This window comes from Phasianus colchicus, chromosome 5 (assembly GCF_987193195.1).
Source record: "Phasianus colchicus chromosome 5, bPhaCol1.hap1.1, whole genome shotgun sequence".
In the NCBI taxonomy this organism is placed as follows: Eukaryota; Metazoa; Chordata; class Aves; order Galliformes; family Phasianidae; genus Phasianus; species Phasianus colchicus.
The window spans coordinates 26,870,805-26,896,781 of NC_143440.1; the positions used below are offsets into that span (position 1 = coordinate 26,870,805).

The window sequence follows — 25,977 nt, forward strand, 5'->3', positions numbered from 1 at the left end:
CTTTTTGTGCAGATCATTGTGATTGCTTACCAGAGCTTGCTCATCTTTGTTCTTTCTGCCTTCGTGTTGCTGGTAAATATTTGTTTCTGCATTATTTTACTGTGATTAGGATCAAAACATTCCTTCAGAATACTTCTTACTAGGATGATTCTGCCTTGGACTTTGAAGTTGACTAACCTCCTCAAGCCAAATACAGCACTACACAGTACTAAAATGTCAGGGCGATAGCATGTCTGACACAGCATGGCTCCAGAGGCAGGAAGTGGCTTAAGTCCGCAAAGTGAATTTCTGTGACTTTGAACCATCTTCTATTTTTAACTAAAACTTGCAGCTACTTGAAACTGTGGAAATTAAATATCAAGCTGTATAACTTAGTATCAAGGTATTAATTTGTTGTTAACGTTATTGCTTCACATGTCATTACTCTTAACTACAGGATGTTACTAATATGGAAACATTAAGCACGTTATTTAAGCAAGTATTGGGCTTTATTTCTTCTTTATTTCCACAGCCGTTTGTTGAATGGGGAAACAATCTCAAAGTTATCTACCTCGCCAAATACTGATCAATGCTCTGAAGGCAATACACCAGGGAAGTTTTCATCTGTGGAACACTGTTATAGAAAACTTAAAAACTTTTCCAGGAGTGATGACCTTAATGATGAAAAAGGTATCTCCTTTTTAGTTCAGATGCAGCTATCTGAAAAACAAAAAGTACCTTCATTTGAAAATAAAAAAGGAGCAGAAAGGGACTCTGATGACTCAGCTGTCATGGCTGATATCAATAAAAATGATAAAAAAATGGAAAAGTTGAATGACAGCCCAGGGCGGGCTGGATGTCAAAAACAGACCTCTAAAGACTCCTCTCCTGATCATTATAAGGAGAAAAATGAGCCTGAAACCTTTATTACAGGGACAAGAATGACAAAAACAAAGGTGCTAGGAGATTTAAGTCAGCCTGCAAATAGCTGTCTAGAACAAAACAGAGCTCAGGTGTCCAATAAAAAGACTGGATTGGATATCAATGCAAAAGGCCATAATTCTTCCCCAGACAATTTCGTTAACAAAATGAAGAAAGCAGTAGTGTATGGAAACCTACCATCTACACATCCAAACCAAGCAGCCAGGAATTTGGAGAGAGTGCCACCCTCAGACTTACAAAGTCATGAGAACTCATCAGTGGAACATCAAGAATTTCTGATGGTGGCAACATCAGTTGGAAATCTCACTAAGATGAACACACAAGCACCGCTCTCTTATGTTGAAAAAAAATGGCATAGTGCAGAGCTGTTAAGTGCTGGAATGTCTAAAACTGCCACAGATGTGCTCGGGAACTGGCAAGAAGATGAGGAAAATGAGATTTCTGATACTGACAGTACCTACTCTGTAGATTCGCTCTCCTGCGCTTATGCAAAAGCTTTCACAGAGAAGCTGAAGCAAGATGATTTCCACAGAAATAAATGTCTTGCCAACCCAGAAGATTCTGAGAGTGATGACAGTCAAATGTCACAAGACTCTCTGGTAGAAAAGGAAAATAAAGCCAAAAAGCAAAATAAAAGCCAATTTCAGAAATTAAAGGCCCGCCACCAGCCAGCTAAGCTTTACAAAAGCAGATCTGAACACCGTGTTTCATCTTTAGTGACATCATATGTATCACGTAGGAGACTGGGAGAGGCTGAAAGAAGCTTTTCTCTGGACAGCTTGGGTGATGGAGAAGAGGTGCCAACAGAAGATCCAGTAGAAGAATCCAAATCTGATTCATCTGATGAAGTCCCAGCAGAGATTTTTTGGAAGTTACAAACTCCGGGACCACCAACTGTACAGACTGAAGAAGGCCATGTGTCCAAGATCTGCAGCAAAGATACAGAAGGAACAAATTACAATCTGAAGCTGAGTAGTTCCTTCTATTTGGACACTAAGCAACAGCCTGCTTTCAGTAATGCTAGCAAGCAGTTTCTGAAGGATGCAAAGGTCTCTTCTGCAGAGCAAGAAAGGTCACTTGATAGAAGACTTTATTATGCAAGTGGAAATCCTTTGCTTACAACTGATGCTTGGTCATCCTATGACTCAAAGGTTGAAATCAGCAGCCCAAGAATAACAGCGCCTTCTACCCATGAGCATCTAGAATTTCAAGATGCTCGTTTCTATTCTATTCAACCAAAAGGTTGGCTGAAGAAAGATGATCTGAAACAGTCAGCTGCTGAAGTTTCTTTTGTTTCTGGCTCTAAGCAGATACACAGTATTACTCATTTATCACATGGTATAAAAGAAATAAACACAAGTTTCTCCTCTGACACATCAGAAGTACCTTTACCTGAAACAACAGCTGCAAGCAGAGGCTTTGAGAGTGAGGAATGTATAAATGGAGATGAAAATTCTTCCTTGGAATCTCAAGACATAACATCCACATTTGTAAGTTCAGTAGGACCAAGCTCTTCTTTTGTTCATATTTCAGTAGAACCTGATTATTATGAACATTCAAGGGCAAATCATCCTGAACAAGAGCAAATAAATGAATTATCCACTTACAGGTCTACCACTGAATGCACACAAGCGTTCAGCTGTTTGGAAAGCTTCTCCACTGCAGACTGCTTGTCACCAATACCCAGAAAAGAGGAGGATTCTTTCCCTACAACTCATCCAGAACTGCTGAAAGATCACAAGCTGAAAAAGCCACCTTTTGTTTCTGTGTTGCCTGTGCACGTTTTGGAGAAGAGAAACAGCTGTGTAGAAGCAGATTTAGAAGGCAATTTCCTCAGAACTATTGAAAAAGATGACCTTGATGATGACTGCAATAACTCAATGATAGAATCAAAGATAACAGATTCAAACACTGGCAGTACATCTGTCGGTGCATCTGCTGCTGGATTTTCTACAGAACTTGCCTATAATGTAGTCTCAACACAGGCTTCAGCGGTAAAACAAGTACATTTTGGAAACTGTGTGCAGCTTTTTCCAAAAAGGGAAATACCAACATGTTGTGATGAAAGTTTTTTTCTCAGTAACTTAACAAATAAGAAGTGCTCCCCAGGAAGCACTCGGGAGCATGAGGTATTGGCTGGACATGGAGCAGAATCAGCTGTTGCACAAGGTCTCCTCAGGTCTAGGGAGAGTAAATTGGAAGCATTGCAAGATACGGATTATGAACAAATACCTGCAGAAGCAGCAACTGTAAACACAGATTTTTCCTCGCAGAAGGTAACATATAAATGTAACCCTTTAGTTATTGCTTACAGTGCAACACCAATAGAGATGTGTGAAAAAGAGAAAATCTGTATGGAAACAAGCATAGACAGCCTATCAGAGATTGTATCAGAGGAGCCTTCGCTCAGAGAGAAAGAAGAGCATGAATCAAAGGATGAAGACTTGTCTTCATTAAATGATTATGAATTTAAAAGCAAACCTGTTTCAAAAAATTACTCCTATGGGCGCTCTCTAGCAGACAGTCCTGTAAGTTGCCTGTCCCAGCACATTTCAGAAAATTCTACTTTGTGTGCTGACAATATAAGAGAAGAAAGCAGTGAAAGCAAAGAACCCGGTATGTTGAATTCTCAGGTTGTACATCAGAAAGAGTTTTCATCCAAATATAAGAACCTACTGGTAAATGAAGCTAGTTATCTCACAGTGAATGTAAATGGGCAGGACACCGAGTCGTTTCCTGCTGCTGTTTGTGAGAAAACAGGTGATTTGCTCCCAGAATCCAATTCAAGCATGTTTTACAAAGCTTCACCAAAAGCTAAGTTTTTTCAAAGTGCATCTGAGACTGAAAATTATGATACGCTATTAGAGCATGTTACAATAGTGAAAGGAGACTGTGATGCTACATCTAATCATACTGTGGAAGCCAGGGCCACAAAACGTCCTGTCATACATTCCAACTGTCTTTGTACAACATGCTCTACAACATCAACAGGAGAGAAGAACAGTATGTGTAAGGTGACTGACAGTTCTGTGGAATCTGACGCAACCATTCCCTGGGAAACAGAAACAAAGTTCTTAATTGAATCAAGAAAAGAGAAAGAACCCTTTTTTGAAAGTGATTGCCCAGAGGACATTTTGCTTGTTGAAGACCATTTTAAATCAGAATTGGGAAGAGTATTTGAATACAACACAGATACACTAGGTACTGTTTCTCAAGAGGAGAGTCTGTGTACAGGTAAAGAATCCAAGTTTTTAAGAAACCCAGAAGCTGATCCAGAAGAAACTATGGTTCCTTATCAGAATACAAAAGCAAACACTGAAGAAATGACAAAGTTAAATAACAGTGCAAACAACGTAGAAGAAAATGGAGTGAAAATGAAATCAAGAGAGATAGAAAATGTACCTGACTACTCAGTAGCCAAAGTCGAAAGTGTAACTGCAGATAGGAGTGGAGAGAACTTTAAAGGCATCGATCTATCTCAGAATCTGAAGAAACCCACTGATATCATAGATTCTGAGGTTCAGTGCGAGTTTTATACAAATCTGCACCAGACGCTTGAAGAGGCAGAGAAAGATGAATTAGAGGTAGTTAGCACCGGTATAGAACACACTCAGGAGTCGAAAGTACTCATGCACTCTGATAGCTTTTTTCAAAAAGAGGAAAGTGAGAAAACAATCAGTATTTATTCATCGGAGCTTTCTGTTTCTCCCCAAAGCTCGCCTTCAGCTATGCATTCCCACAGAATAGATTTTACTCAGAACGCTCAAGGTTTACCTGATGCTTGTGAAGGGCTTTTGCAGATGAACAGAACAAGAGAAAACGTGTTTAATACAGAGAATATAGACACTACGGAACTAATCACAGATAGGCAAGGAAATATTTTAGAAAAAAATGAAACTGAAGAAAAAATAGATCCTAGCAATTTAACTGAACATTACATGCCACATTGTTTGCCCCATGAAGACTTCGACGAGAAAAACGAGATTGATGGGTGTGAAGTGACTGGCAGTGAAGAACAAATCATCATGACAAACACGGAGGGAATGGTTATTAGGAATCAAGACGACGTACACACAGATGAAAATGTTCTATTTACTGAAGAATCTCCAGCTCTGGATCAGATGTACTGTAACAGAGATGACCAAGAGGAAATTTTAAATCAGTTCAAGATCCCTGAAAGATACCTTACACCTTCAGGACTAGGAGAGAATATACTGTCAATAGATGATTCACAATACCACAGTCCTCTTGAAATGAATGAAGATGGTGGCTCAGAGGACTCTGCTACAGATACAATAAATACATCTATGGAAGATATTGATGTATATGAATATTCAGTTGATGATAATATTAGTAATGACCAATATAGACTTGAAGAAGAATCTAAAAGTCTTCATATGAAAGAGAACAGCCACGTGTATATGAGTTGTTCAACACAATATCCTGAGCATGGTGCTTCAGAAACCTTAAATATAAGTGTTGTTAGTAGACCTGAAATTTGTGGACTGGATGCTATAGGCTCAGGAATTGTTGATGAGAAAGCGCATTTGAAAGCAGTGGATGAAACAGAGAAACGGATGTTTCTAGAAAACAGAGAGGAGGTAGAACTGATTGTTCTACAAAACCTGAATGAATTATTCCCTGAAAGCAAAGACAGCTGTCAAGAGGACAACAGACTAAATGAAATCTTAAGAGAAAGCCAATGGGTGTCTACTAGCTTTTCTACAAATAATAGAGATAACAGCAAACAGCAAAATTCAGCAGCAACACTGAAGTCTACCAAAAACATCCAAGAAAGTCCAGTTAAAGACTCATCTGTAAGTCACCTTTTATGTCTTGAAGTAAGTGATAATTCCCATCTTGTTCAAGATGTTTCCACTGCACTGAAAGGTCACACAAAACCGTCTAATGGCAATGTTGGAACTGAAGCTGTTCTTCTGTACTATGAAACATTAATGGAGAATGAGGCCTCTGTTGGTACACCTGTTAAAACAGTCAAAAAAGAGGGAAACGACAAAGCTCATTCTGACAAAATTCAAAGTAAAAATGAAGCTTTCCTGCAAAACATGACCACAAAGGACAGACATGAAGAAGACCTCTTTGTATTTAGAAATGATCATTCTTCATGTGGGCAGCCTGTCAATGAGAACACCTTTTTTATGCCCTGTGGAGCAGACAGTCATGAACCTGAAATGGTTGAGCTTAAGCAAGGGGCTGAAGGAAATTCATTTTCCTCAGAAGAATTAGACTCTTCTGAAGATATAATCGAGAGTGTTAACTCACATGAAGAACACGGTGTAGATTTAATGATTAAGAAGATATCAAAAGACTGCTTTAATTCCACAGAAAGAAAAGATCAAGAGGAAAAGGATACCATAATGCCTGATGAGCTGCTCTTCAATAATTCAAGCCTGCTTTCTCCTTCGGAGAAAGATCCAAGGGAAGATATGGGGGAAAAAACAAAGCATTCTTTACTGGAAATCTCTTCTCAAAATACATTTCACAACATTAGTACAGCTGAGAGAGAACTTCACTCAGGAAGTTCAACACAATGTGATAACGAAGAGAAATGCTTAAACACAAATTATACTATAACAAGCAGTAATAATGATAATGCAAGGATTCCTGATATCAAGATATGCCAGAGTGAGCCAAGACATTATCAGGGACATGGGACTTCTGAGGATTGCTGTGTAGACTATCCAGAGATCACTGTTTCTGAGAACACTTCGACCCTTTCAGTAAGGTTTCCAAATTACAAGAGGAACTCTTGTACTTCTGAACATTCTGCTGGTCTCCTGAATAGCCCAAGATCATTTGCAAATGATTTGATTGACAGCAATGGAGAGAAATGTAAAAATGATGCTGTTCTTTCTGAAGAAACAAAATACTTTGAAAGTGAATCAACTGTTTTAAGTGCATGTATAACTTTTCCTGATGTTCCACAAAAAGGAGATGAAAAGGATGATAGTTCTGCAGTTACAGAGGCTACAGATGCTCAAGGTAATAAAATCCCTGAAGAAACTGTGGGAACTGATCAAGTGGGGAAAATAATTCAAGATTCTTTTCAGAACTGCAATGATACTAAAGAGAATAAAATGCCTGAATACTTAGAACACTACTGTAACTCTTCTAGTGTGACTATACCAGAATCAGGAGTGCCCGTTTTTCAAAGCCTAGGAAAGACTGGCAGTAAAGAATCAAAGTGTGCTCCATCCTACTTTGCAGAAAATACCCCAACTGATATACTGCTTCGGAACTCCAAAAACGTAAGCGTCTTCAACACTTGTTTACTTGATGACTCAAAATCTCTAACAGTTAGTCAGCTTGAAGTCTCACTTCAAGACACCTTTTTGACTGAGCAGGTATCGTCTAGTTGTGCTGATCTGCACTCAGTGAAAGAAGGCTTTCCCCATGCATATGCGGAAGTTAATCACCCATCCATGAGAACGTTTTCAGAATCTTCTCCAATTTCAGATATAGACCATGGTGAAACTGGCACGTGTGATAGATCACACACGAGTATATTAAAACATTCTCCACTTGCTGTTTTACAAATGCAAGACACTCAGTCTGATAAGTCTGTGGTATTTGATGAGCCAATACATGCTTCAGGAATTATTTTACTTTCTCTTGCAAAAGCAAACAAGCATTACCCAGTATCAGACACAAACTCTGCTTCATGTGAGAATTCTGCTGTAGATGTGGAACCTGTTTATGGAAATAATTGTCAGCAACTTGACAATAATACTGAAGTTGGTCAACATCACTGGAGTAAAGTTCCAGCACAGAAAGCTTGCACAGAACATGCGGAGAAAATGCCAGATGATAGTGAATCTCTGGTATTGTCATCAGTACCTCTTTGGGATACTGGAAAGTCAGCTCTGGTTAAAGAGGGACAGATGAGAAAAATACTTAACAGAAATGAGGAAGAACTGCATTCAAGTACTGAGGTCGAACATTTTGCAGTAAAGAAAAAGCAAGAAAAAACAATAGATAAAGAACATCTTGAAATGCAAACTAAGGTATCTTCAAATTCGACAGATGAATTAACAGTCCCAGAGGTGCTGGAACATCTGTATTCAGGAGATGTTAATGTGGATCCTGAACACACCTATGATTCATTTGGTCCAGCATATCCCACAAACAGCAGAAGTACTGATCCCAGACAACCGTATCACCATGTTTTAGGTTTTGAAAAAAGTCCTGCGGATCTGCAAGACAATTGTCAATGCATGCCTATGAGTAATAATAACCCAGGCAGAACAAATACAGATGATAGAAAAGAGATTTTACTTTGCAAAAATAATGCAGGTTCCAATGTTCATGCTGACAGTTTTTCAATAGCAGGAGATGATATAATGAAATCAGAAAGACTGAAATTTTCTTCAATGAATAATGAAAGTATCCCCTTAAAATTTTTACCAACAAACCATGGTTTGCCTTCCCAAGAACCCCAACAGGTGCAATTCAGAAGCAGAAGGCCATGTTCTACGACATATAATATAAAGAACTGCAAAACTGAACAGAGACCTTATCTACAAAGTCACAGACTATCAGCTCCAGCCTTAGCTGTATTCTCTGATTTAGATGATACTTTCAAGGCTTCATCTCTGGCAGATTCCTTGTTATATTCTGCATCTAGATCACTACAAGATTTAAATATGAGCGTGGAGCCTCCATCGCCAACTGAAGATGATCTTCATCTAATTGAAAGATTTTCAAAGCAGGAATCGAAGAACATTCTGCAGGTTAAATCTAAACCCAGATTTCAGCAAAGAATGACACACACTAAGAAGATTGCCAACTGTGATCCAAAAAATTTACAAAATTATGCAGCAAGGACCCAAAGCAGCCAGTCCTTAAAAGACAGTACTGTACATTCTCCATCATCTTTACTGCCCACAGCTCACAGTTCTGTGGATGCGAAAGAAAACATCCATTCAAAGAGCAGTTCTGTAGCTCAGTGTAGTGAAGAAGCTGGGTACCAACCAGGAACAGATTTATTTTTGCAAGACAGTAAAGATGCAATGCATTTTAGTTCAAGTGATATCAACCCATATATTCATCCATGGCAACAAGAAGAATCGGGCAAGATTGGCTGGAAGCAGTATGTTTTTGGAAGTGCAAGTGATGTCTCTTACCATCAAATGCCTTTAAACCTGGATAATCGTAAAGTTACAAGATGCTCTAGCATGGACAATGGATTGAATTCTCAAAATTCTCCTTTTCATTCTCATCTCAGTTCATATGCTACAGCAAAGGTTTTATCAAGCACTTTAAGCAGTATTGAAGGTCTTCAAGGATGGGACAATGCCAGACCAGGCTTTGAATCCACATACTCAAGTGACAGTAACAAGCAGTACAGCAATGTGTCCGTTGAAACACTGGAAACTAATGCAGAAAATGACACTGCTGAATTTAAGAATCCTTCTGCACAACCTGGTAACTCTTCAGTCCAAGTTGATGAAATTGTATTGTTATATCCATCTGAGTCAGAAAGGTCTTCCAAAAAATTACCAGGAGTTACCTGTGAGCAGGGAACACAAACAGTGGCTACAGCAAGGTATAAAAGGCAGAGAAGACACCAGAGAAGCTACACAGATGTTTCTGCAAGAAGGCAGGAAACAAACAGGGACCTATTTCAGCAACATTCTTCTTGGACAAGTATGCAGAATCTATCCATGCATCTGTCACAGCTTATTCAGAACACTTCTGAGCTGCTGGGAAACCTCTCCCAACAAAATATTACAGATAACGAACAGAATATCAAAATCTACCAAAGAAGAATTGAAAAGGGTGCAAAAGCTACTAGTACTAGATCAGACAGCTGCACTCAGACTACAGCAGATATAGGCACTCAGACCGAGATTTTGGAAGAATCTCAGAGCAAACATGAAGAAAAACAAGTGCAGACAAAATTAGAAAATGAATTAAGGGCAGCTAAAGCAGTAAACTGCAATTTCAATGGAATCAGTGCAGATGCAATAGATAAGGTTCCCAAAAGAAAGGAGAAAACGTTCTCTCTGGAAGAAAGACCGCAAGAAGGAACAGAGATGAGAAATCTGGGCAATGCTGACTTCCATGACAGCCTTGACAGCATTTTGGAAGATTCCTTTATGTGCCTGCCTCTCTTACACAGAACCTCCACCTCCGCCTTAGATTTTCAAAAACCATCATTAAATGCACAGCAGAATTTTGCTCCTGCTAGTGCCAGAGTTTCATCTATGCCATCCTCTTCAGTGAGTTCAGGGCAAGATGATTCTTCATGCACTGTAGTTAGCAGCCCTACTAGTAGCACCTTTCAATCTCCATCATCTTATGCTCAGGGTAAAAGAAGTGTCAATGAGCTAGAGGTTCCAGCAGAAAGAAAACTTCGTTGCAAAAATACTCTGTTGGTGGACAGGGCCTCTTCCCCTATTCTTACTCTTAGTGCTAGTCCCAAAAGCCAGAACGCTTTTAGTAAGCCTTTCTGCCCTATTAAGGAACCCTTTGGATCTTCCAGTGATGCTTCAAGCCCCCTTCACAGGCAGAGAAAGAAAAGATCAGGTCCGCACTCCGGCATGGAACCTCACGTGGACAATTTTTCACAGACTGAAACAGACAGCGAATGCAGCATTTCTAGAGACAGCAATGGCATAGGAAATATATCCGGAAGTTGCTTAGATAAAAAAGCAGCCAAAAAGATTTTAGGAAAGGATGATTCAAAAGCTGTGGAACAGCACAGACTCACTGTTGGCACACACACTACAATTTGTGCAAAACGACTGTACCACTCCAGCAGCACATTAGAGGTCTCTGGCCATACAGAGCTTTTAACAGATGATGTTAGAGACCCCAGTCCGCTGGCGCGTTCACTCCGTTGTATGTATGTCACAGGGGGAGGAAGATCTGTGCTCGGGGGAATCAGACATGAGAATTATGTTGGGAATTCTGATACTGCTCTGATTCACAACCACTCACCTCCAGATTCTGACTTACTTTTTAATCCAAAGCATAGTGCTGCTTGTTCAAGTCAGGCAAATGTTAACGAGTCCTCAGAACCTCTGGTAGGAGCAGCTTCTCTACGATTACACGATTTCTGGAAAAATGAAAACAGTTGTTCTCTTCTCTCTGATGTGAGTGATGCGCAAATTTTCTTACAAAATGACAACCCAAATTCTGTCACCGAAATCGAATGTGATACTGAAATTCCTCTGAAGAAAAGTACTACTTTAGCCAAGCCTTACAGGCCTCGGAGCTACAGTCTTCGTGACTTACCCATACACAACAAGTTTAGCAACTGGTGTGGTGTTAAGGGCAGTCCTCCACCTTCATCACTCAGCTTGAGTGGCAGTGCAACTGACCTGCACAGCCAGGCAGAAAGTAAGCCTGGAAGCCAACAAGCAGTGGAAATCGAAGGGAAATCCCAGCTTTTGGGCAGCAGAAGCAGAGAGATTGAGAGACTTCAGAGAGAGCGCGCTCAGATCATGTCTGGCATACACCTGGATCTGCACCAGCATCCCCTTACTGTGGAACTGACTGAGGCAAAGCTGAACTACGGCATTGGTGAAACTGATGCATTGCTGAGGGTTCTGCAGAGCGGAACTGCAGATGACCTGATGGCGGTTCCAGTAAAGCAGCAGCTCTATGAAAGGTAAATTGCTTGAAGTTGTTCCGTATTAATTATTTTGAATAGATTTCATGTACAGCTTCATACAACGTAAATAAAGAGCACTTAATCACACTGAATGAGTAATGTGTGAAGAGGTACAGTATTACAGTTACATAGTTAAATAATGATTTAAGATAAAAATTTTGGAGTTATTTAAGGAAACTGAGGTAAGTGTAAGATTCACCATAATTCAAATCTAGTGTCACCTCATTCTTACAACTTTTAGTCACTATGAGAGAGATCATGTGTTGCCATGTGACCATGATGGTGTATTACATAGATTTGTTATGATGTAAAAATAATCCATGCATCTTGGTTATGCATCTCATGCTTCTCTGAATAAATACTGCCATAGGAATATTGGGGAAAAAAAAAAAAAACAAAAAAAACAAAACAAAACAGAAACAAACCTGTAATGATGCCAAATGAATTCTGAAAAAAATCTATACTCTAAATTCTAGAGATTGGAATATGGAACTGTCTGGGAAGTTGTTGTAACTGAAATGGTAACTTTGGTAACAGAAATTGTAACTTTACAGAGTGCATTTTGTCACTCTTCTTGTGCTTCCCTGACAGACACATGAGGACTATTGAGACCCTGAGGAGGGAGAGAGAAAAAAGGCTGCAAAGATACCAAAGGAGCCGAAGTCTGAGTCCTCAGAAGCATCTGAGTCTGTTGCAGACCCTGGATGCAAGTCACAGGGATCTGGATCTTCCTAGCAGGCGCCGAGAATATCTGCAACAGCTGAGAAGAGATGTGGTGGAGAATACCAGGTAGGGATTCACTCTTGACCCTCTGATCATTAAGTGTTCACAATAGATGTGCATTCATGGTTCCTGTTGAGATCTGAAACTTGTGGCAGAATTCTTAATTGTCTCAGGATAAATATGTGCCTGATTACAGGAAACGTTCATTAAAATCTTCCATTGAATTTCAGTTCATAACCAGCACCTACTTTATGTATGTATGCCAAAGATTCACTTTTGACTAATCTGTCTTCTTGCTCCATCTCTAACTTGTAAGTCATGGCAAGTAGTTTTTTATATTAAATATCAGTGAAGTTCTGCAGAACCCTCTACCATTTTAAATAGTGTTTTCTCATCCCCCACCATATCCCCTAAATGATTTCTGCTTCCTTTGCAGCTGGGCAGGAGGCAGCATTTTCCCAACACACAGTTACTTTGTGGGTGTTATGCCAAAGCCATAACCCTAGGTCTTACAAAGCTTAGAAACAAAAGCGATTGTTAGAGTAATCTCACTGATCAACTGCACTCTCAGTGCGAATTGTTTTCCAAGATTAATTCTCCTACAGCCTTTAGTGAGCAAAGGGAGACTTCTTGGTTTTCTTTTATTGCTGTTCTTGCAAATTGTCCTGTTCCATGTTGACAGAGGACTTTCTCATGACATTCCATGAGGTGACCTAATATCAAGTAAGTATGCATGTTTTCCCCCTTACTTATCCTTACAGAGTTCAAGAACCAAAAAGAAGAAGCATTCAGCACCCTTCAGAGATTGAACTGATGCTCAGAGACTATCAGAGGGCACGAGAGGAAACCAAAACCGAAATTGCGCGAGCAAGGGACAAACTTCGGGAGAGAGCCGAGCAAGAGAAAAGACGTATAAGGGAGCAAATATTTGCTCAGTTGCAGAAGGTAAGCATTACAGAGGAAACTGTTCCCCATTATTCACATGGATGCATTTTTTAAATAAGCTTCTACAGCTCAATAATTTTCCTGACATAATGCATAGAAAAACAAATAATGAAATGCAAATTTGGGCTTAAAAACATTCTCAGTAATCAGTATTACTGAGATTGATAACTGTTATTTTATTTGTGCTTCTGAACTACATCTTCCTGGAGCTAATTCTTGAGCACGTTTTTTGTACAAGAAAATTCTGTTTTCACTTTGGATCAAGCTTTTGGAGTCATCCTGCTGGGAACATACCCAATCTTCAGAAAAGTTTTGTTAAAGAGAATAAGTTTATTTCAGTGTTTCAGTATGTACTTAAGCAGAAAGACCTTCATCTATTTCTTTATTTTTTCTCTTGTTATGCTGTCCCATGTGTGCATGTTTTGTTTTAACTTCTGCACTTTGTTACCTGTTTTGCACAATGAGTGTGACTTGTCTGGTATTTGAGGACAATACCTTGTTGGAAAGTACGTGTTCTGCCCAGTCTCTGACTACACCTTTATGCACTAATCTTTGTTACAGCCTGACAGTGCAGTTTTAGTTAGAACTGCAGCCTTTCCCTCACAGGTGGTGAACTGTCATTTCATTGCTCTCTGCCCTGCAAGGCACCTAGAATTCAGGCATCTCCAATGGGTGACTGGTTCTTACCACATCTGCTTCCATATTTGTCTCGTGAAACTTCAGCTGAATTGAAAACCAAATACTTAAAAGTACCCTTGGAAGAATAAATCATCTTGAAGTTCTCAGTATTTTCTTATGTAATTTTTTCTTCATCTTTTGGGCTGGCACTGAGCTGCAGTAATATCTTCAGTGTTTAACAACTAAATGTGACCAATAATTTAAGCACAAGAATTAGGCAAAAAAGTAACAAATGGGACTGAGAAAAGATCTTTTTTAAAAACTTCTTTTCCCCCTTAAGATGTCTGGCATTGGTTTGAAAGAAAGCCTAGATTCTTTTAGCAAAGGAACAATGTGAGAAGCTTCAGTTACCCAGATTTTCCTAGATTGATGCATTGATTTCCTCATACAATCTTACAGTTTCAAATGAGTCTGCTTATTAAATACCTTCTTTTGAAGCAAAAAGTAACAGCTTTTGTCAATACTCCCTGAAAGAAAATGGGCTTCACGTTATTCCTCTGTCATTTTTCAGTGCTGTTACTGATTTGACTAAGTGCTACACGAGTTTGTGATGCTCTGATCTCTATTACAGGAGGAAGCAAGGCTGAAGACTCTTGCAAGTACAAGCACCTTATGTACAGAATCCAGCCTCAGCCTATCCTCTGGCCCAACATCAGGTTACAACAGCAGCAATACTGCTACATACACTGCAAGTAAACTCAGCAGCTGGGAAGGACAGGTGAGAAACAACTGGTCTGCAAGTCCAATGTCCCCTAATGTTTTAACAGTAAGAGAGAGATAACAGGGACAGAAACCTCATTCTAGATGGTTTATATTCTGTCACAGCTATCGAGCAGGACAAGTTTGTGTCACTAACACATAGATGGGCTACGTGGGGGAGGAGGGAGCATTAACATGTCCTGCAAAGGACAACAACAATTTCATCTTTCACTTTTTTTTTTTTAACTTGTAATTAAAAGCCAGTGTGTTATTACTGACATCAATGCCACTGTTTGTCACATTTTAGCAATAAAGAACTTTTTTTTGTGATGAGCCAGAATCTAGTATTTTCAGTGTGCCTTCCTCATTGAAGAAAGATGCGTGCAGGGAGTTGAAAGTTTGTGTGTTTAAACTTACTTCAAATTGCTTTTTGGAGTGTGCACCTATGCTAGCTTGTCATACTTGGTCTGCTGAACTTCCTCAGCTGAGCTATCATTTCATAACCAGCAAGAAGAGAGAGGCAAAGAAATTAATCCATCATAATGTCAAGCTTCCAGTTTCGTAAAGGCAGGCTGGTTACAGATATTCCTCTTGATAAAGTAACAATTTATTTTTCTTGGTTCAAACCAAAAGTCTCCTACGCTTCTGCTCTTTGCTAAACTAGGTTTCTTCTGGAAGTGCATTGCTTTCAAGAGACGCACGAGGTCGTTCAGCTGTTAGAAACAGTCAGCTTTTTATGATAGAGCAACTACAGAAGGATTCAACACTGGGTAAGTAAAGCGTATGTCCACCTGCTTATTTTTGTGTTGTATCCCAAAACTTGATTAGGTTTCTTATTTATGCAAATACCAATGTAATTTGATTCTAAGTGTTTTGAAGCTGTCTTACCAATACATGAATTCAAAGAAAAAATATTGTCAACCAGTATCTAAAGCATAGAAAAGTAACTGGAGATTTAGTTCCTCTTAAGAAAGCTAGTCTTCTGATGTTGTAGCATTGCTGTACAGTCTTTGGAGAAGCTGTGAAGAGGATGATGTCTTGAATGAACCAAAGAAGCATGGGTCTAAGGCTGCAAAGAGTATAGGATTGTACATGCAAGTTGTTATTTGTATTCCTAGAGTCGTGTTTCATATTATTCTTTAGGTTATTAGCTTAATGTGATTAATAATGTTTATACTTGAGTAACGCAAAATGTAACTGCAGTGTAATTACCAGTATGTGGGCTGTCCAGACAAAGGATGCTAACAGTCCTTCTTTAGGAGAGCAGTCCCTCTAACTGCTCAATGCTACATCTTCTGCACCACTTCAGTGATCATTTTCCTTTTTATTACTTTCCTATGACAATTCTGTGTCCTGCAGAAGACAGCAGAATTGAGCCACCACTTCCTTCAGACAGCATCAGCTGTAGGTTCACTCATGGATTAACTATTTCAGTAAGCTCCTCGTCAACCCAAGGATACCAGGATTTATCCAAACATATCTTGGCTAATGCTACCACCGAGGTGAGTAAACAAGCACAGTTTTTGCTTATTCCTTCTACTGGATGTTGTACTAAAAGTTTGTGAGACAAACCTTATTCTTCTGCACTCCTAGTAGGTAATTAGTGCTGGGTATAGCAGGATATGCTCAGCAATTTTAAATAGTGGGAGGAAACAGGCTGTAACAGTGGAGCACAGGAATGACCGCTGCATGTGAGCTGAAATATTCAAGTGAAGCTGGTGCTAATGCTGAATGCTTCTAGCTCCAAAAGGTTTGTACAGTGCAGGTCTTAAATATCTGTATGCCTATGTAGCCAGAAGCAAAGCATGCAAACTTCACATCAGATGGAATCGCTTGACTTGGAGATGCACGCTTCCCCCAGTGCAGGCTTCTCACAGATGTCTACACTATTGTGCAGGCTGGACTTATCAGTCTGACTGTTAATACTCCCAGAGTAATACTAGAACAAGAAAACTATTTGTTGTAAAGCCCACTGAATAGCTTGAGTAGAAGATAGTGTAGCAGCACACAGAAGCTGAACACAATTTAAAATGTGGATAACTTCCACTTACATGTACATTTGTCATTGTTTTCTAAGGTAATGGCAGCATGCTCTCATAACCTGAGGAATCTCTACACCTGCCAAGCAGCTGCTGGCTGGAAGTAAGTTTATGGCAGGTGTTTATAATGGAAGATCTTTAATGCAGTTGACCATCTTTTGTGCCAATACCTTTCATTTGTCTTTGACAGATACCAATGTACAGAAAAAGAGGTGCTGGTTTACTACAAAGTTTTCCCTTCAGCAACAAAGCATGGATTTTTGGGAGCAGGAGTGATAGAAAGACCTCTTGCATATGTGTGGGGATTAGTGAGAGATCCGGGCAAAAGGCATCTGTATGACACATCCATCAACACAGCTCGAATACACAAGAAGATAACGAGCCACATTCAGCTGGGTGAGTACCAGCTTCAGTGACTGATCAGAACTATTATTATGGACTCTCCAGCTCAGATCAGCCAGAAAGAAATGTACAGTCATCTCATCTTGTTTCTTCAGACTTGAAGAACCAGTTTCATTACTTAATCTAGGAACTTCCATTTTGCAAGACTTTTTCAAAGTACAGCTATTACAAATCATATGCTGCAGAAGTATAACATACAGGTGCTTCAAAAAAGTATCATTTAAATTACATAATATTAATATTAGCATCTTCATGTTAGCTAAAACTTTGCTCTTAGCTGCAACAAGTTCAAATAAGATTTGTTTATACATTTTGAAGGATGGGGGGAATTGTGACAAGTTACAGTTGTCAAAGCCTAATTAATTTCCCCTTTGTTTGTTGTTGGTTTTGGATACTTTTTCTGCAGTGTATTTAGTGACTGATACCTCCCTGTGTTACCTACAGCAGCCACGGGATTTCTGCTGCATTACTGTAGAAGCCAAAGAGGTAAGTGAGTATTTTCTGTAAGACAGAGGGGACTGACTAACTTGTCTGAACTCACTGTTCAAGAGCAGAAGGAAGGGAAGGTTATGCTCATAGTTCCAGAGAAAGCTGTAATAGGAAGAAAAGCTATGCTCATTTGACAGAAATGAATTATGTATTAAATCTACTGTCATCTGACAGTTGTTACTGCCTAATAGTACTTGGTTCACAACTGTTCAGCATATTCTGGTTACAAACAAGCAGGATTCTGACAAAAAAAAAAATAAAACAGGAGCTTATTCAGTGAGAAATATGCCTCATGGTAAACAAAACAATACTGCATGCATAAAAAAATTAAAATTCTCTTCTTTACACTTTCTTTCATGCAGAAGAACTTGTCTGTCTTGGCTATTCAGTCTGTGTACGATGCATCCATGCCTCACCCTTGTAAAGATGTGGTGAGAGGGGAAATTTTGCCCAGTGCATGGATCCTGGAACCTGATGTGGTGAATGGAAGAGATATCACCAGAGTTATTTATATGGCTCAGGTAAGACCTTTCATTACTGTACATCATATTCAATAACAGTCTAATTAGGATTCTGCTTTTATGTACATGATCCCCAGTTTTTTATGCTATATGAATTTGCTGCCTTGGACACCAAGTCTCTTTTCTAAATGTTTATTCACAACTTTTGTACATTCTGCTTTTGCACAGTGAACCAGTACATGCTATGTTCAGTGTTTACGGACTGGAGAATCTCACTTTCATTTCTATCTTGTTGGGGACATAGACTTCTACCTCTGCTAACGCTATTTTTGACACATATGGAAATGCATGTTGTTAACTTTCTTCAAGAAAAGTCATTAAGTTTTTGTATTTAAATAAATACAAAAGAGAAGATGAGGATTCTAGTTAAGAATGCAGTCAATGGAGGGCAAGACTTTCTCAGAGTCATCTGAAAGAGCAAGCTCCTTTAAGACAGTGGTGCTGAGCACCTAAATACATCTAGAAAAGAATACCATGCTGTGTAATTTATTTTAGAAGGCAGCTAGTGACAATTAGAATTACTCCTTTAAACTTACACTAAAAAAACATTTTATGTAGGTAATTTAAAAAAAAAACCTAACCTTAAATAGTAATGATTAGCATATACCTTTATAACGCATATTAAAATTTTCTACACATTTTATGCATGTAACACTACACACCTGTATTTTGAACTAGCAATATTTAAGCTCAAACCCAAAACCAGTGTGGTTTGTGCTTGCTGAAACTACTATCAAATATGCAAAGCCTTCAAAGTCTATGGAGTATTGGGAAGAAAAAGATCCAATCCACCACAGAAGTTACAGTATTTGGCTGTAAACTACTTTTGTGCTTAATATTTTATGTGCAGCACCAGAGCTAGTTGAGCCTGGGGAAAGTGTTTGTTCAAAAATGGGTCGTGCAACACATGCCTTTCTTCTACCTTGTACAGGTGGATCTGGGTGCCCCAGCTATCCCAGCACAGCTCCTGAGCTCCGTTGCTAAGCAGCAGCCTTTGGTCATTGCTCGATTAGCACACTTCCTTGCCAGTTAGCATTGATCAAGAAACTGGAATATTCAACAGCATCTGAAAGGTTGCAAGGAGACACAAGCATCCATAAGGGTAATGTAAAACGTCTGCTCTTACATCAGGAACAATCAAACCGCACTTGAGGAGCCTAATTGCTAACTCTGGACTACTAAAATGTATAGCTTGGAAAAAGTAACAAACAATTTTAGCTAATGCTGCTTAGAAGAAACCTGGCAAGTTTTATGAGTAGCCTATCTTCTGGAAACAGCTGTGAAAAACCTCTATGAGCAGGAGGAAGGAGTGCTGTCTCTATCAATAGCAGAGGAAGAAAATTCTCTTTACAGTAGCCAGAATTGAAACATTTTGTTTCAATTTCCAAGGAACTATAAAGGTTGACCTCTTTTCAGGAAAGTTTGAGCAGTGGTGAGAAAAAAGGCAATGGAAGCAATGAAACGCACTAAAACCTGGAAATAGTATTCACATGGCTTGAGAACTTTTACAAACTTTTGAGCAGAAATGCAAAACCACTTCCTTGTGTTGAGATAAATATCAAATACAGAATCCCTCTAGCAGCAGCTAGAGTCAGCTTGCCATGGTAAATCATTTACTTCCCCTTGGAGAGAAGCTAGAGCAGCATGACATCCATAAGTCATCTCAGCTGCTAGACTTTTCTCATAGTTGGCTGACTGCTTACAGCCAGTACAGTACAAGGGATTTCCGATTACCACTACACTATGCAGCAACAGTGGAAACCACACCTCAGGACACAGTTTTACTGCACTACAAAATTAGGTGCTTTGAAATAGAGAAACCAAACTGACAGTTCTAAACAATAACTCATTAATAGGAAGTAGTACAGAGTAGTCAGCATGTTCCTAGAATGTGAATCCCGCTCTTAAGAGTAGCTCCAGCGCTTTTCCACAATGGCTTTTTTCATCAGCCTGTCTCTACTTTTACCTAGAAGCATTAAGAAAAATCCAGCCTGGTCCCTGTTCTCATCATCATTTCTTTGTTCACAACACAAACAGCTGCCTCCACAGCAGTAAGCACAGTGTCTCCCCACTCAGTTACCTTGCAGCTGTTGAGCTCTGTCCAATGCTTGTGTTGTCAGGCTTCAAGTGTTTGGTTACAGGTTCCTAAAATTGAACAAAACCACAACCAACTCAAGTATCTGAGTAACTTCATGTAGGTCTTCAGCACAATAGTACAGAAATTACCTAAACTAGCTTCTCTAAGCAATAAAGGCTGCTATAATATTGTTTCCTTAGCTCACAGAAGCCCACGTTGTTTCATATGGCTGTTGCACTTTACATTTGCCAACTGAGAAACATTTATTCAAGCACCCGCCTTACCAGAGTCATCTCTGCTACTGGAACACGGATAGGTACTTTGGGTCAGAGATGTGTTCCCAGCATACCACAAGCTCACTGTACCTCCCACCATAGCTTCAAGAGCCAAAATCTATTTTTAACTCTATCTTTGCACAGATGTAATTTTGGCTCTCAGCTTCAATGTTACTTCCTATCATTAATATTTTAAGAAGTTTTAAATGAAATGACAGTGGCTATTTTAAATTGATATTTAAGAAAATAGCAGTTTTGAGGCATATCAGCCCAAGGCTCCTCCCTGCCCAGCTACAGCAGGAAGAGTAATAAAACACATCATTTCTTATAAATTTGCTTTGTGTTTACTCAAGGTGGCCACTGTAGGTTACCCTCAGTGTATTACCGTTCTCCTGGGGTGAGGCTCAGCCTTTCTTAGCAGCCTGCCAAGCTGCGTCAGGGGATGCTTCACCTGCAGCACTGCACAACTTCCACAGCCTCAGCAACTGCACCAAAAGGCAGATGTCCAGATTTGCAGCCTGTCGTACCTTTCTGGGGGCGGCAAAGCAAAGAAGCTTGAACAAGGTAATACATTAAAGCCCTAGAAAAAGTGAGCCGAAACTGCAGCAAGGTGTATTTATTGGCTGTCACCGGTGCTGCTTCCAGAAGGGATTGCAGGAGGAGAAGAGTGGCCTTCAGACAGTCCACAGAAGATTTGCTCAGTGCTTCGCTTTTTTTCCCTTTTATTTTGGAGACGGCACTAGAGTTAAAGCAGTTTTTGTAGGAAAAACATCTAGGGGGACTCCTGTGTCAATGAAACCAGTGCCTATGAAGGATAATGTCTTATTGTACAGTGCATCAGATGTTTATTTTTATATATACATAAGATTGGTTTTTCTATGTTTACAAATTAAGTTATTTATATATGCTTGTTTTGAAGCATTTTTATATGCTATCAAAGCTAATTTTTATTTTTATCGGTATTAATGTAACTTTTTTTTTTAATACGACTGTCAATTGATACTAAAAAGCCTATTTATATGGATGTTTTCTTTTGCAAATATAACATTTTTAGTACCTGTTAATGTATGGCAATGGTTTGTTGGGAAGGAAGAAATAAAACCTAGCAGACATCATCTACTTTGTTAAACTACAATGGGAAAAACCCAGCTTCCTGTCAATTACTGCAATTACTGCTGAGCAGTAGATGATCAGACTGAGCATCTGTACCACCTGCTGTTGCATCTCTGCTCTTAATCAAGATTGCTATTTTCATATCCACAATAAAATGTATTTTCTACACAAGAAAAAAAAATGCCCTGTGGTATTTGCTGTTAATATAGCTGTCTGGAACTGTACTTACACAGGAGGAGGTATTGTTCTACTCAGCGAACACTTACCTGGATGAAGCCAAAGAGGTTAGCTTGTGATAGAAGACGTAGGTCTCATAGGTCTCCTACCTGCCCAGAGTGCTGTATGCTTCTTTGCAAAGATTGGCTGCAGAGTCAGGTGCCTAGCTTCCCCAAAGCCACCAAGCATAAGTAATGTGAGATACCCATTAACTATGTAGATTAATGACATGACAATGTAAGAAAACAGAAACAGAGGTGTTTCTTACCTGCTGGACAACACTGAAGAACAGACTGACTTCTGCCCAATGGGACACAATTACATTCTCCGGCAGTAGTAAACTGATCTTCAGGTTTGATCACCTTTTAAATAAACACCTCCAAGCATATCATATTACAGAAGGATAACTGAGATAGGTTGAGTTCATGAAAACACCTGTGGCTGCAGTATCTATGCAAACAGTTTTAGATATCCAAATAAATTCAGTTCCAGAGACTGAGCCCCTTTTTTTTTTTTTTATCACTCTAGCTTCTCCCTCCATCTCTCACAGTCAAGTAATAAAATAGAAGAGGTTCTGCAGTACAAGCAAATCAGCAGCACGCAGGACAGACATTACCACATGTTTTCTGCACCATGCTTTGTGGGCAAGGCGCCTTTTTGTACTTTGTCCCAGTACAAAGAGGCTATATATCACCAGCTTGGACGCAAAACAGGACATTTAATCATATTTATTATTACAAACAACAACTTCAAGTGAGCTCTGCAGCAAAACATCACATAATGCTCAGCCTCAGGGAGTAGGTATGAAACAATAGACTGTACTCGCTATCTCAATTCGCATTACCCTGCTTTTACCAGACACACAGCACACCTACTTTTTAGGGAACCTCTGACTCAGTCATGTCTTAAAATCCCAGAAAGAAAATAAATAAAAAAAAAAAAGGCACGCAGATGGTGTATGCCCGATCAACCTCAAAGGAGTTCAGATGCTGACATTCCTCTCTGTATCACACATTTCAACAGATGCCACAGTTCTACCTAGTTAGTCCTGGTTGTGTTTTTCCCCTCCAGCCCAGCCGAGAATGCTACTTTTTTCCACCTTATACAAGGAAGAGGTCACTTAATCAGCAAGATAACCAGCTTCATTTTGTCCAAACATTGGTCTTAACACAATATTTGCTTTCTGACAAACCGGTACTAATGGCAGACTCCTAGACAAAAGGAAAAAAAATCCTCTGAAAAACTGTCCTGAGACATCTAACAAGCAGGTAATTTTCTGCTAACTCCCAGCATTCCCGAACACAAACTCCTGCTGAAGGAGATGCCTGGTGGGTGAAAGGGAACTTGCACCCTGGCTTAATGATCTATCCACCAGAGCAAGAAGTGCCCACTGCCCCACACAAAAAGGATTCCTTTCATACCAGCTCTCCAGAAGGTGACACTGCTTTTTTCCCCACTAAATTTCTTGTCTGTTTATCCAGTCTGTAGTTCACTCGCTGGAGTATTTCCTGTCTGATAAAATTCAAACTCAAGGCAAGGAGGATTATAAAAAACAAGAAATAGCAGCTACATACCATTTATGTTCACATACTATAAAAAGAGTCATAAAAATACTGCCAACTGCCTTCAGTGAAAAATATAATCAAGTATTTTCTCCCTTATTTCAATTAAAAATTCCAAGAAATAACAAGTTCCGTTTCCATCAAGAGGTGGAAGAAAACTTAACTTAATCATCTAGATCCTTTAAGAATAATGTTACACATGTTCTGGTGCATATATATTTAATATGTTTTAACTTCTAAAATGAGCCCTAAAAACATTAAAATCAAATCTTTGAAATTGAGCTCACAGTGAAAAATAAATACAGGCTCATCTTCTTGTAGAACAGGTTACCTTTTCCCTCCCCTGGCAAGAAACCACATTAAGTTCAGAGATGAGCCAGTCACCAGGAAGCAATACCCCTGCTTCACAGAGGGACTTGTCCACTCGATTCCTGGTTTGACCACAGTCTGTTATTGTACAAATACAAAAGTGTCAATGAGTCTAAAAAACAGCTGCTCTGAGCAATGATCAAGGTGCTTAAAGAACTTCTGACTTGGCGATCTATTTGCTGATATGAATCCTTCAGCAGTCACCAGTGCAACACATCCATAAACAGAAAGACCAGTGCTGGTTTTGCACACAGAGACCTCCTATATGCAGTATTTTCCCAGCAAGGACCTCACAGTGCATTCAGAAACACTAAAAATTCCATCTGCATCTTCATTAGTAATTTCTATCCTCAAAGAGTCCATCTCCACTAACTTTGTGCTGTCACAGTACCTAGAGATTGTCTGGTCAGGTCACAGGGGTTACTCCTGGGCTCTTCTATGAGATGTTCCGACAGAAATAAACTGGAAATGCTGTCCAGAGCTTTTAAGAAATCCTACAACAGACAGATACAAACCTGAGAACCTTTATTAACAAGTATCAATCTCCAACATGCAAGCATCACCACATATGAAATAAGAGCTACTTTGCAGCACAGGTCTCAGGCCCTTCCCTGTATTTTGTACCCCCTCTCTAGAATACTCTGGCTTCTCTCCCATTCCGGATGTGGGAGGCAAAGAGGCCTGAAGGTGAGCGGTCAGCTAGGCCCCTTCCCATAGGTCACTCTCAGCCAGGGTGCTGCAAATGTATACAGGATGAAGTAAAAGATGGTAACTGAGCTGATCTCCAACTTGGGTTACAGCTTTCTCAGCAATGATTCCACTGCATGGTATATTCTGGATTCAGTCAGGTGCAGATTTCAACCAAAGCACTAGTTACAGTAACAAGTTATTGTTAAACAATCCCCTCGCTGTATTAAGCAGGAAATTCAGACAGGACACTGTTAACAACTGCCTCTACAGGAAATTGAACTACAAGGATTTACCACTCTGTAGCTTTACTTTTTGCTTTGCTTCTTACTCACACAAACACTTAATTACTTACTGAGGGCCAAGGGAGCTCTTCAAGGCTACGCAAGCAACTCTCTATTTCACTGGTTCTCATTAGATCACATTCTACAAGACCATGAAGGATGAAATGGAACAAATCCCACTGCAGAGAAAAAAAAAAGAAGATATCAACATCTCAAAAATGTGTTTGCTTTCTTATCTCAATACAGTTCATGAGTTGCCTTCCTGGATCAGAACATGGAGAAAACGAGCAAAAGGATAAAACAAAGAGCAACATCCAAAATGAATAAGCAAAATTTCTTTAGTTCATACATTGTATTCTACCATAACATTTTCAAAACTAAACTACAAATCTCTAGTTCTCAGTTCCAAAACACATTGAGTATTTAATTCCTGTGCGTTCTAAACAGCTTGAAAAACATTCATATCCTTCCCAATCAAGCTGGTCTCAGCCTGCAACTAGGCAAGGCAATTTTCAGCTTGCTAATTGGGGATCTTGTAAGGTAACACCACGTGTATACAAAAATGAAAGGTGAAAGAAGACACAGAGGTGACCAATCGCACAGTCATGTGTGTTCAGTCCTAATAATCACTTAGATCCAAGTGGCCATTTCATCACTTGCTCCCAAATTAAGCTGTGCCTTCCCAACAGTCCCCAAGGCAAATACTGGAGACTGACAACTGTGCAGCCCTCTTTTTCTCTACCCCTGTGAATGAAGCCTGATGCTGCCAGCCTTGCTCCCACGAGCAATCAGTTCACACTGCAAGTGAGATAACTTCTATACGTGTGTGTCAGACTAGAGCAGGTAACTTGCAGCTCCTCAGAGATGAATAAAACCCTACCTCTTGCTGCTTCACTTCTGCAAGATAGCCAATGTTCTTCCTGCTGAACATCAGCTGCACAGGAACAGGTGTCCCAAAGTCCTCCTTCCAGACAGAAAGCAGCAGTTTCAGAAGGTCATATATGGGATTATTCTTCATTCGGAGCCTCTCGGAGCTCTCCTCTGGAGGCTTGATCCCAAGACTAAGAGGAACACGACCTGAAACTGTAAGAAACAGAAGGAAGATGAACTTCTGCACCTGCATGTTTTCTTTCTACAACCATCAGCCCAGTCCAATAGCAGATTTTGCATAGCTGATAACTAAGCAATCACTAAAGTAAAAACACCTCTTGAGCGTAAACCACTGAACATAAGGGAGTAGAGTCTGAAACATGCGAAAGTGTGCTCTGAAATTATACTAAGAGACATTATATGGGAATATATTTATATTTCTCTGAGATAAAGAAGTTTTGGCATATA

General features: G+C 39.6%; 2 protein-coding genes across 6 annotated transcripts in view; one reads left to right on the forward strand and one right to left on the reverse strand.

Annotated features, from left to right (window-relative positions):
• STARD9 (StAR related lipid transfer domain containing 9) overlaps positions 1-19,125 on the forward strand; it is a 101,151-nt gene extending 82,026 nt beyond the window's left edge. For all 3 annotated transcript variants that reach the window (XM_090141022.1, XM_090141021.1, XM_090141023.1), the window contains 11 exons: positions 512-11,557; positions 12,152-12,349; positions 13,045-13,228; positions 14,478-14,624; positions 15,270-15,375; positions 15,965-16,107; positions 16,683-16,747; positions 16,835-17,040; positions 17,453-17,532; positions 17,898-18,056; positions 18,988-19,125. In XM_090141022.1, the coding sequence (XP_089997148.1) occupies positions 512-11,557; positions 12,152-12,349; positions 13,045-13,228; positions 14,478-14,624; positions 15,270-15,375; positions 15,965-16,107; positions 16,683-16,747; positions 16,835-17,040; positions 17,453-17,532; positions 17,898-18,056; positions 18,988-19,089 (12,436 nt within the window). In that variant the 3' untranslated portion in view covers positions 19,090-19,125. The remainder of the gene's footprint in view (positions 1-511; positions 11,558-12,151; positions 12,350-13,044; positions 13,229-14,477; positions 14,625-15,269; positions 15,376-15,964; positions 16,108-16,682; positions 16,748-16,834; positions 17,041-17,452; positions 17,533-17,897; positions 18,057-18,987) is intronic.
• The window catches only part of CDAN1 (codanin 1), a 40,508-nt gene continuing 25,433 nt past the window's right edge, over positions 10,903-25,977 (reverse strand). Inside the window, exons 26-31 of one of the 3 annotated variants that reach the window (XM_090141031.1) lie at positions 25,520-25,722; positions 24,711-24,818; positions 22,006-24,162; positions 20,794-20,939; positions 20,137-20,201; positions 10,903-11,002 (exon numbers count right to left, since the gene is read on the reverse strand). In XM_090141031.1, the coding sequence (XP_089997157.1) occupies positions 24,037-24,162; positions 24,711-24,818; positions 25,520-25,722 (437 nt within the window). In that variant the 3' untranslated portion in view covers positions 10,903-11,002; positions 20,137-20,201; positions 20,794-20,939; positions 22,006-24,036. Of the gene's footprint in view, positions 11,003-18,174; positions 19,123-20,136; positions 20,202-20,793; positions 20,940-22,005; positions 24,163-24,710; positions 24,819-25,519; positions 25,723-25,977 lie in introns of those variants that run through there. The other 2 variants (XM_031593566.2, XM_090141032.1) reach the window with 2 other exon arrangements.